The 12751-nt window shown below is 36.9% G+C and overlaps 1 protein-coding gene across 4 annotated transcripts in view; it reads left to right on the forward strand.

Moving 5' to 3' along the window:
* The window catches only part of SLC36A4 (solute carrier family 36 member 4), an 86658-nt gene extending 74603 nt beyond the window's left edge, over positions 1–12055 (forward strand). For 3 of the 4 annotated variants that reach the window (XM_058829400.1, XM_058829399.1, XM_058829402.1), the window contains one exon: positions 9095–12055. In XM_058829400.1, coding sequence (XP_058685383.1) covers positions 9095–9402 — 308 coding nt within the window. In that variant the 3' untranslated portion in view covers positions 9403–12055. The remainder of the gene's footprint in view (positions 1–9094) is intronic. The other variant, XM_058829401.1, reaches the window with a different exon arrangement.
* The last annotated feature ends 696 nt before the right edge of the window (positions 12056–12751 follow it).

Raw genomic sequence — 12751 nt, forward strand, 5'->3', positions numbered from 1 at the left:
CTCTGTGGAATGAAGCATTTTGTCTCCTAAAGTACTTAGCACTACTGTTACTTAACTTGATATGTGATCTGAAGTTATCAATAAGCAGGAATTAATATATTTTTAAGCCATTTTGCATAAAAGTACTGTGAAGTATCACTCTTAAAATATAAAATTTAATCCAGTTTTGAATCAGGATTAAAAATGAATGATGTAAATTAATGGTTACTTAAATGGGATGTCAGCTCACTTTCAACACTGGTACTTTGTGATACTGGGACATATTTAGATATTTGTATTGTAGTGAGCACTTTATCGTTTTCTAGGTTTAAAGAACATAGTTCATATCATCTTAAGTGTTGTGCTTTTATCAGTTACAGCAAACTTTTACTTTCCCTATTAGCTGCAGGATTTTTACCAGCCTCCAAGTAGAACACAACCCATTAACAACTACTGTTTGGTCCATTGAGGTTTTTTATTTTTCTGTTTTCCCTCCATTCAGACACAAGAATATTGGGGCAGACAATGTCAAAGACCTTTCTAAAATTGAGGTAAATGACATCCACTGCTCTCCTCTCATCCGTAAATCCAGACATTGTATCAAAGAAGACTATCAGGATGGTCAGACATGATTTCTCCTACATAAGTCCATTCATTTTCTGTTCCCAGATACCCTTTTCTCCTCATGTTGCTCTGAAATATGCTCTAAGATTACTTGCTCCATGCTTTTTCCAGGGACCAAAGTAAATATGACTTGCCTGTATTTCTCTGTATTATTCTTTTGGCCTTTCTTGACAATATTTAATTTCCCTTGTCACCAGGGATTTCCCCCAAATTTCATGACTTTTAAAAAACAATACAGAGTAGTGTTAGAAGGACATTGGCCAGTTCTCTTCAACATTCTTGAATGCAACCTTTCATGTTCTGTATATCCTTATGCTTTGAATTGTCTCAAATAATCCCAAATTCAGTTGTGTTCTCCTGATGGAAATTCTTTTTACTGAAGTCTTTCAGTGACACCAGGGGCTAGGAGGCTGACTGAGGCCAAGGCAGCACTGGATACCTCAGCCTTTGCTGGGTGTGATGTCACTAAATCCCATACTCCATCCAGTAGCAGGCTCACTTTCCTCCTTTCAGCCTTTTGTTATCGGTGTGGTTGTAAAAGCTTTTCTTATGGCCTTTAGCATCCCTTAAATGTGTCTATTTAATAGAATTATGCCTTTCTTGAGACCATCCAGACTTGTCCATGTGATGTTTCTAAATTTCTGTTTTGTAGTATGTCCTTGCTTAAATCTCTTTGTGGTTTTTCTTAGTCTAGAGCTCTGTCATGAATTCTCTCTTTAAGCAAACTTGTCTGGTACATGTTCTTGTTTGGAAATTCTGCAAATTAATGTTTCTGCAATTCCTGCTGGTGGAAGCTGTAGCACCTATAAACAATCCCCCCCTCTCCAAAAACATGGGTTAGAGACTCAGAAGTTTCTGTAGGGTTCTTCAGAACAGAATCTCCTTGTTTTTATTTTAATACTTGGTGAGAGGAGGGAGATCTAACTTATTCTATTACTTAATATATTGTTTAGTCCTTAGATGCTGATTAGAAAAGATAATTTATCTGGCATGATTGTTACAAGTTATGGCACCCTGATGGATTCTATTACTATGAAATGATTCCAAAAAACCAGATACTTTTTGTCATCTTAGTCGTCTGTTTCTTTAATCATCTTTATTAAAGAAATGTAAAATTTTATTGTGAAACAGGAAAAGAAGCCTGAAGGATAAAGATAAGTAATTTTTACTATTCCTAAAGGTGTCTTTGGAAATGTTTCTCCTTCATATTTATGTATTTATGGAGCAAAGTACATTAGCTTGAGATTAAAGCTAAGTATGTTCAATTTCATCTTCACCACATTATTTCTTGCTTTATGTAGTAATCAAAAGGTATATAATGAAAATTATATTTTCAAGGGTAATGGCAAGACAGACTAATATAAAAAAATTAATACAAAATTATTTTAATTTATTGTTGCTTTTGTTATGAGACAACAAAGTAGCAGCCATGTGTCCCTTATTACTTTCCTGTGGGATAATCTTGATATATGCAGTGCATCCAAGAGAAAGATTGGGGAATATGGAGTGGTGATGGTGAATATTGGAAAACGCAACTCTTCAGCATCACTGGAAGCAGCATGGTTGGTTCTTCAAGGTTTAACCACTCCTCCTGACTATTTTCTTCACCTCTCCTCTCTGTAGCAAAAACAGTATTGTCCTTGGATAAGCAAACATTAATTTTTGCTTACATGGTTCGAAACCTTTCAGCTGTCTCAGAGCCAGATTATTTTGAGAGAGTGAGACAAAGAGGACAAAAGTTCGATTGTGGGCTCATTTCTGGTGAGCCTGTAGAATCAGGATACTGACTGCCAGGATACTGGGAAGTGTCAGTGTTCTTATGGTCTAGTGTCATTCATTTTGAGCTCAATATTACTGAGTTTTGCTGTATGCTTTACATTCAATTCTTGAATCCAGAAATGCACGTTAACAGCCCGTTGCATTATTTCACTGAAGAATGTCTAAAAAGATTTGTGTGATAAAGCAGCAAAGCTCAAATTTACTGCAGAGTGAAATTAATAAAAAAAATGCTTCTGATCTGACAGCCTAAAATGGGTGCTGTTTCTGACCACATGGATTGTAGTTAACTAAACGGTCAAATACATTTACACCTAATCTGGCATGTGCTGTGCCAAGCACATCTGCTTGCTGGTTTTATGAAGATCACTTGGTACCTCAGCTCTGGACAAACTACAGCACAAGGACATTCCTTGGCCTCTCACAGACTGCTTTTCTTGGTGTGTCACCATCTAAGGGGGTTGCTTAGTAAAAATGCATTAATTCTGGAGATCTGATGGGGACAGGCAGAGCAGGATGAGGAGGGCAAGCAGTTGATTAAATAGCACATGGACATTTGGCTCAGAGAGAGAAGTGAGTCTGGGTGGACCTGAGGAGGAGAGTAGGGGAAGAATTGGCTCATAGCTGTGTCACTGCTGCTTCATCCCTGTCCCTGTAAAGCTACACCTGCTCACACAGCCTCCTCCTGCATTGGGTTATTGTGCAACTGGATTTTGCTTAAAGTAGGTGCAGGTTGTGGAAGCTGAAACCTGAACTAACTGCACTGCCTGAATTTTGGGGTTATATAGAACACAGACCGCTTGAGGGGAGAGATTTTATTAGTGGAATAATGGGGGAATGCTGCCTTGAAAAAGGAGTCTCATACCAGTGGTATGTGCCAGTCCTTTGCCCTGGCTGTAGGTATTTTAAGTATCCTGGTAAGAAGACTGGACTTAACGCTGCTGTTAAATTGCTCTTTGGTCTGATGTCATTCTTCATATGTCTTTTTGCTTAAGGAATAAAAAGAATAAAACCCCTTTTAATAACAATTTTGAAATCTTGGATGCAAAGTGCTGTAAAAACAGAATTTATTCACACATTTGAGAAAAGTGAAGGGCTCTGGGGAAGGAATGGATCTGCCCATTCCCTCAACAGGGTCCTGCTGTGTGTCAGGGCAGTGTCCTATGTCACCCCTCCTTGTGAAGGATAAGGATATTGAAGCCATCTTCTCCTGTGTAAGTCTGCTCTTTCCTACTAACACAGGACAAAACAATCAAAAATGTGGTGGTGTAGTGTGGGGGCAAGTGATGTGAAGTACTTTATGTTTCTGTCTCTCATACTGTATGTTGCAGAAAGAGAATGATGGAGTTTTTCATTCCAAAGGGAACAAAGCCAAACCAGATGATGTGTGTGGTTGTCCTGTGTGCAAGCTGTCCTTCTTTTTCTCTCCAATGTGCAAGTTGAATTTGTCACCTCATAGTATAACTGCAATCTGTCTTCTGCTTTGTTTTTTTTCCCATTTAGTTTTGGTTTTGAGATTGAGCATATTTAAAAGTATGCTTTTTAGAAAATTGGATTATGAAAATTATTGTTCATGAAGAAAAATCTAAACAGATTTTTTAAAAAAATTATCTTCCATATGTATTTTATAGTCTTAATGTCTCAACAACTGAGACAAACACCACCTAAAACCCTACGTTAATTATCATTTTTAGCAAAAATAAAAATTCTAATTTGAAATTATATAATACCAGGATCTTTAACTAAAATTCTTTTTAAAAACTGCATGTATCAGAATGTAAATTATTCACAAATGTTCTTATTATTTGCACTGGTTTATCTGCAGATAGGTACCAGTTTCTACTTGGTCCTGTATTCCTTTGTACATGTGTATCAAAACAGTTCAGTGTCCGCTGTGGAAGACATTCTCTCAGGGAAGGCATTATTTTTGTATTAATTTACATGAGAACTTTTCATGGAAACATTAAATTTTGTTAGATTTTGACATTTATTTTTAAAAGGTGAATAGTTTTAATTGTGATGTAGGACCTGAGAAGATGATGTTATCTTGGCTTGCCAGTTGTCCATCCTGCACATATAAGCTCCTTGCAGCCAAAATGGCTGAGACTTCTGGGGCAGTCCGTATCAGAGAAACGTTTTTCCATTCTCACAGGAAATAAAGGCAAAAAAACCTTATGCAATGTGGAGGGGAGTGTTATGGAAACTGAGGAGGGAGTTGGGAGAAAATACGAAGGTGCTGCATTAAGGAAGGGGATCCAGGAAACACTGCAGTAGGGGGAAGGGAAGAAGAGGATGCCAGATTGAGTGGCTGAGCACTACTGCAGTAAAGAAAGATGGACAGAGAGTGCAGCCAGGGATATTAGATTAGGAAAGAGGATTCAGGCTGATATTTTGAATTTCTGTTTTACATACAGGCAGAATTCTTGGCCAAGCATTTCATTTAAGTATTTTTAACTCCCAGAAGGGACCCTTTATTTGCCATATCATAGGCATCAATGTACAAAGAATACAATTTTTTTGGTGTTTTTAGAAAGTCATATGGATGTCAGACACCCATCTTTAATACATCAAAGTTGTAGTCTGCTATCTGGTCCTGGAGAAGTGGTACAAACACAAAGTTTGGGGTATGCTAGGTTGCTGCAGGACAAGGACTTCCTTTGCACTGTCACTGCCTTTGAAGAGAAGTGGTTGTATGTCACTTGTAACAATTATTTTGCTTTCCAACTGTGTGAAGTCACCACTTCCTAGTAACATCCAACATTTTTCGCTAAAGAAGAAGCCCCCAATCTTTTTGACTATGCCTATTTATAAAACCTGCAGTTAGGACAATTTGATTGGGCCATACTCCTGATCTGGTAATGTATGTACTACTTTTATTTAGATGCAATGTTTAAATATCCCTGACCTGTTTTTTTTTTGGTCAGAATTATGTTTGAATACCTAGATAAAGTCTAAAATCTGGTATTATCAGAAAAATAATTTATTTTAATGATTATAAATCATTAAATATTTCATATGATTAAATAAATCAATTTTGATAAGAAACATTAAACAGCTTATTGACCAAAAGAAAAATGTAGCAGAAATTATCATTATTATTATTAGTATTTGTAATTTCAAAATTGGTTTCTGGCTTCCTAAAAATGCTTATAAATTAATTAAGTCCTGCTATGAATATGGAAAAAAAGGCTTTTTAAGTGAGCTCTGTGATTAAAGTGTCCTGATGAAGTCATAATATGCTTTACTTTTGAACTATCTATGGATAGGACCAAAGTTATATTCAATATTTACTTAGATCCGTAGATCGTAATTACAGTTGTGCCCATCTTGCTCAAGGTTTTAGCATGGCACATGCATTACTTTCTGATATAAGAAATAAGGTAGCTCAATATTTGATTACTGGAGAATGTACTGGAATATGGTAATCACCTTTTTTGACTTCATCGGCGGTATAATGCATTTAGGTTGGGTGGAAATGGCAAAACTTTGTTTTTACCCAGCAATCTCACTGGAATTATCTCCCAACAAGCAAGTCTGGAGAGTAATATGCTGATTCTGTAACAAAGAGAAAAAGTTGTAAAAGAAGCAAAAATTTAAGAGTATCTTCCCACGGGGGTGTTACGTCCCTTAAGATAATCTAAACATTGTACTAGAGCATTCCTCCCCTCAAAAAGTCTCAGCTGATACAAATGTGGGACTACGTAGCTGAGAGAGGCTGGAGAAACCATGAGTTGTAGTTTTTGAGATGAGACTGCAGAGTTTAAGGTAGAGGCAATGTAATGCTGCCTCTTGGTATCTCTGCAGAATACTTTGTTCATATGGCCCCCACTCGTTTATTCAAGCCTGAAGACAATTTAGCTGTTGACCAAAAAAAAGTGTCTTAATACTCATGGAGAACTTACTTCTCTAGCTGAGATTCCCAGAGCTTCCAAACCAGAAGGTTTCATGACTGCTGATAAAGGATCAGAATTTCTTCTTGACATTGTAGTTTTGAAACCTACAAATGGCTGGGAAAATCAGGCTTCCTACCTGTAGGAATGCCCCTTGTATGCTTCTGGAAAAAGGAGCCTTTTCTTAACTCTTGAATAAATTCTTTGGTAGGTAATAAACATGCATTGTATTTCTCTTGGCTTGTTAGGGAATAAATAAGACACTAATTAAAACCTTGAAACACTTTTCCAAACCTCCTCCCACAGCAATATCCAGATTCATACAAATTTGTATGAGTCAGACAAACGTTTGATGAGATTCAAATCAACACACAGCATTTTGTTTTTCTGCAACTTGAAGCAATTACAAACTACAGTTGGATTTTTTCCAATTAAAAAATATGAAACATAGTCTTACTATTTTAATAAAGCTGAGTGTTTGAATCAAAACTATGAACTATAAATTAATGAGTGCCTTCTAAACTCTGGACATGTGTGGAACTGAAAGAGGTCTATTACAGAAGTTGAAAATCTATATTTAATGAATACACCCACTACATCTATTAAATTGGCAAGATAATAAGTGTGCAGCTCTCTCTTTTACTTCAGAACAACACATTCAACATAGTCATTAGCTGAGAATTTTACCAGACATTGCAAATACACTTCAGCTGCACTTTTCAATTACTTTTGGACTCTGTATGGCTGTGTAAGTATCACAATCTGGTCTGAGTGCTCATCTTGCATTGCTTGTACGTTTTTGGTGCCTACTCTTGTGGCTTGAACAGTTATGGCTGCAAAAGTTATAGTGGTGGGTATTTGGTGACTTTTATTAACTTTGGCGTAATTCCTTTCTTATGTCATTTAGCTTTGTCCTGGAAAATGCATAAGCATGTGACATTTCCAGTCTTCAAATGTCACATCATGTAAGGGAAGAAACTGGCATTGGTCTTGGCATAGGTCTTGGTTTTGGCATGGATCCATCCTAACAGTGGGATAAAAAACCTATCTTACTATTTTTGAGTGCCAAGGTGTTTCTAAGGTTTCCACTTCTGTCTCTGCCCAGTCTTTCTTTGGCCAAATGGCACCTCTCATATCTCTCTAGAATCCCAAAGTGTTAATAAACTATAGTCATCTCAAGCAGGAACAAGTTAATTGATTTTTTTTTTTTTTTTTTGGCAGATCTGTGCATGATATGTTCCTTTCAAATAGGATGGGCTAGACCCTCTGCAGGTTTATACCTTTTAATCTTAGCTCCTTTTTATGTGATAACTCTATAGTTACAAGTTTCATTAAGATGTTTAGCAAACAGTTGCCAGGTAGCAGTGGACAACTGGTGTGTTCCATAAGTGAATTTTGAGTGAATTTTCTGATGCAGTTTTCCCCAAGTTATTCTCAATGGAGAACATCAACAGGAGCATCATTTGAGTATTCTGCCTTTCATAATCACAGTGTGTCAGAATTTGATGCAGCTGGTGCCATTCAGCCCACAGCAAAGATACTCTGCAAAGAGAAAGCACAACTTCATAGTTATACATTATAAAGCTAATACACACCTTTTGGTTTTCATCCCCACGTTATGTGGAGCTCTCCTTCCTGCTTGTTCCATTTGTTCATTGCCATAAACACTGTCTGAATAGCATATGGTCAGTGAAGTTTCTCTAAAGCCAAACATGCTTTTATTTTGGCTTCAGAGTGAAGAAGGGAGTTATGGAAGAACCAAAATATATTACATGGTATTTTTTTGTGATTGTGGCTTTCACACCTCTTTTCTCCCTTCCCCTTTTATGATTGCGGTGGAAGGGCGCAAACAGGCTGATGCTGTGGATGTTTACACTAATGTCTGATAGTTAAAAAGCAGTATATTCATGGAAGGGAAAAAAGAAATTTCCACCACATGCAGGGGTCATATAGAGGTTTTTGAAATGTTTTCTAATCCAGGACTTAAAACATGACATGACAACCGGTCTATCTGAGTTAATACTAGGGTTAATACTGGCTTGCCAGCCAGAGCGGTTAAAACCGGAAGCGTTTCTGGTCCAGCATGATGGATTCTGTTCCTGTAACTGTTGTCGTTTCAGGAGCTGAGACTGGCCAAGCTGAAAAGGCTTAGTGGGCCTTGTGTTTGGACTCCTCTTGGCAGGGCCCTGTTCTCATTGAGTAACTAGGCAACTATTACAGCAACATTTTACAAACTGAATGCAATTGTACAAACCAAGATTTTCCAAGTTTGTAGGGAAAAGTCACTTAAATGACTGTGTGACTGCCAAGCCATCAACAGGCTTTGTTAATTTTGAATAATTTTATGTGACTTTCAGATTATTAATTATATAAATTAATAGACAGTAATGTATTTTTGCCCACTGTCTCCCAGGCAGCATGCAACAGCCCCTTCTATTCTTCCTCAGGTTTTATTCTTTCATCCTAAAAATCTATCAACAACCGAAAAAGGAAAATATTTCCTTGCAATATCATATCTTTCATTTCTCTATGATTTGCAGGCCAAACCTATTTACCCTGTAAGTACAAGAACACTTTAACTTGATGCTCTGCCAGCTCATGCAGAAATTCAGAATTGAAACTGGGTCTCTCAGATGAGCACGAAGATGTGAGTTACTGACAAATATGCACATTCATCTGTATAGTGCACACCACATGGAGCTGGAAAAATACTGAATGATGGAGCTTTGTAAAAAGCCTGAACCACTCGATTATGTGTTTGTTGCAGTTTTGTTTCTCACAAGGATGTTGAATCTGAAGGTGCTGTTTCTTTTGTTGTGCTTTAGGTGCACTAGCAGTTCTGATCCCTCGCCTAGACCTGGTGATTTCTTTTGTTGGAGCCGTCAGCAGCAGCACTCTGGGACTGATTCTGCCACCTCTAGTTGAAATCCTCACTTTCTACAAGGAAAACTTAAGTTTATGGACAATATTTAAAGATGTGTTTATAGCTGTTGTTGGATTTGTTGGATTTTTAACAGGGACATATGTGACAGTTGAAGAAATCATTTATCCGGCATCCACAGTTCTTGCTAACGCAACAGGAAGCTTTCCTGCAGATTTAAATGCTACAGACTTTGTGGTTGGGTTAAAGTAATTAACCAGGCACTGTGAACTATTTTGTTCCGTAACAAGAAATTCTTGACTCAGGACCTGTTTTCAACTACTGGTACTGTGTAAAGAGGTACAATTTGTAAGAGATGTAGGATATACATGTGAAAATACATTATTTTTTTAGAAAGTAATTATATATCTCTTCTGGAATTCAAATGAAAAGTTACAAGATTTTGTTTTGTTCATCAAAGCAATATTACTTTCATGCAAAAACATTCACACATCATAAGCAATTTATTTTTGTACGTTTTGGTAACTGTTACCCTGACCCATTTTTTACACAGTTTCTTTATCCTTGATTTCAACTATACAAAAGTATGAAATACTGTATTTTTAATTATCTGTGGCTAGAAGTCTGTAGACTACATATCTATATTTCTATTGGAACATACAATAATTATTTTTGCATTCTTATGTTCTGCCTTATGTAGTACCTAACATGCCCTTTACGTATTTTTGCTTCTTTTGTCTATTTTGGAAGAAAAAAACAAGTTCATAGGTTGGTATCTGGGTAGAAATTAGTTTTGTTTAGCAAGCCTGCATGCTGAATTCCCATGTACAATCCTGATTTTCAGGGTTCATATTTGACTTTCTGTCTCAAATTACATAGATTACTTCCACTCCAAATGTTGAAGCACTATTTTTGATCTTGTTTTCTAAAAACCCTATAGTTTGTGCAATAACATAATGATTTATCATACTCATCCATGTTATAAAGAAACAAATTTTTCTAAGGAATATTTTTAATCATAACATTCCTCCAAGAAATATGTTATGCCAAAACCTTTCCACTGTAGTCATATAAATTAAGATAGAAATATATGTAATATTTTGCCTGCCTTCAGTATATTCCTCAGAAGTCTACCATTTGGAAATCTACCATTTGGCATTACAGTGCTAGAGTAATATACTGCTAAATATATCTATATTTATATTTTCTCTTAAGACTATTTTCACAGTCATCTACCATCTGGTGACTGTAATGAGCACTTTTATCTCCATGTTGATGAGGGCATTTCTGATAGGGATTTGTTATAGCATGTAGTTTAAACTGCATGTATTTGTTCAAGCAATAGTTCTGAGTAATGCTCTAATTTTGATTTTAGCATGGACAAAGTTAAATATTTGGCAGGCACTTGGAAGGGATGAATCTCTGCCTGTGTGATACCACAGACTTAACCTTTCTTATGGAAGTGACACAGTGGAGCAAACACAGGTTAGCAGAGAAGAAAAAGGTAACTTCAGCTTTTCATCTTGAAGGTTTTTTAGTCTTTAAGCTGTTTTAAAAGACATTAAATCTCAGTGTTTCCATCTGTTTCATAGTGAATCTGTTGCTTACCTAACCCATACACTGCACAGCGATAGAATATATTTCTGTGCCTCATATTTTACTTGAAATACTTCTGCAAGAAACATCTTTAGTAGGACTGAGAGGATTTAAATGCAAGTTACTTTTCCTCTTGGTTTTTCATCTTTCTACTGGTGTATTGGGAGAATAAAAGACTTTGAAGTCCATCCATATCTGTTCTGCTTCAGTTGTGTCCTGGTGAGCAGCTCTGAGAAGGTGCTTCTACCAGGATGCAGGACTTGTCCTGTTCAGAGTTTGGTGGTGATTTTGTCAGGTGCAAGTGAGCACTGCCATGGCTCTGTAAATGAGTATTTACTGAGCTGTGTACCTACAGCCTACAGAGGTGGCCCTGGTTACCCACTGAATGTAACATATCCTTCTCAAAGTCATAGAACTTATTCAGAAGCTTGATAGGTTTGAAGGTTCTAGTCTTAACCTCCAGGCCATGGAAAGGCTGGCCTGAATACAAAGCCATACATATCTTCCTGCTCTGTCTGACTGCAGTGCCACTTGTCAAGGCACAGGTCTCCAGAGAAGTGAGTGGCCACCAACTGACCAGGTATGAAGTAGTGTTTTTATGCAGTTGGCCAGTGTCGCCAAGTCTAACAATGTTGTATCTTTTGAATCTTTAAAATGTTTATTAATATATTTTGCACAATGTCAATTTTCTCCTACAGTGTAGGATTTGTATAATTTTAACACTCATATAGCGCATTTGCATGGCCTGCTCTTTCTGACAGGAGTCAGGAATCAGAGTGTCCTGCTTTAGATAAGGTTGAAATGTCATATGGTAAAAAGCTAAGTCTGACTAAGGAGAGTGTCCTGTGAAGCATTGCCAAAGACTTAAAAGAGAGGAAATTCTGACAGAAGCCTCCTCTGCATAAGAGTGTTCATTCGGCTTTTAAAGTGCTGTAATATTAGTTTCAAGTTAAGAGGCAGGGAGTGAAACTGAGAGATTTCATAGGTATGGTTTACATTAAGGTATATATTTAAGATGGAACTGTACTTTAGCACAAGCTAAATTAAACTGCAAAATGTGTGTGATTAGCTTATGTTCCTGACAAGGAGCAGAAAGCTATTGTATTTATATACTGTACAAGAACTTATATTTTACAATATAATATTGTTAACAGTTTTAATGTAATTTAATCATTAGCTGCACTACAGGTAACTGGATAATTTTCTTGTCTGTAACTGTTCATCCTCAAGTATTGGGCAAATAAGAGGATGGGTTTGCCTGATACTCTGTAAAACTTTTATCTTCTGTATCAATAAAACTACAACTTACCCTGCAAACTCGGTGTTATCCTGCCTGTCACCACTACTGCATCACTAGAAGAAATAGCTGTCCTACTGCAGAATTTAACTTTGAAGTTGTCCAGGGAATGGTCACTGACATGAGACTCACAGGCAAGCTTCAGAGCTGATTTTTCATTTTAAAGTCACTTAGGCACTCCTGAAAAATCCTACCTCCCACTCCAAGGGTTTTCATGAGGGCACAGTTAAGGTTAGGTTTCTGCATCTTTTTGGAGGTGCTGTAGTAAATAAATAAATTTATAAATGTAAAAAGTGATGCAGGTGTACCCATTGAAATTCCAGTTCCTATTTAGAAAACCACAAAGAAAAATCCAGACATTTTAAAATTGGACAAGCCTATATACATTTGCTCTGGACTTGGCCTTATCTGTAAGGATGGAATGATGTCTCAACATGTTGACAGAGAAGGGAAAGTGAACTTAAAAAACTTTTGACTAGAAGTGAGGAAAGAAATTAGTTGATGGACAGCCTAAGAGATTCCACTTAGTTCATCTCAGGGAGAGTGGAAGCTAAGAGGGACATAATGTAAATGTGATTATTTTATCAATTCTTTATTAAAATGTTTCGAGATGAAGGACTAGAAAAGCTGTGTACATGACTCACTGCCATCCTATAATTGCTGGAATGTATTATGTACCTCGTTAGACCTCCTGTTCTCCTGCTTTAA

This window comes from Poecile atricapillus, chromosome 1 (genome assembly GCF_030490865.1).
Source record: "Poecile atricapillus isolate bPoeAtr1 chromosome 1, bPoeAtr1.hap1, whole genome shotgun sequence".
Classification (NCBI taxonomy): domain Eukaryota; kingdom Metazoa; phylum Chordata; class Aves; order Passeriformes; family Paridae; genus Poecile; species Poecile atricapillus.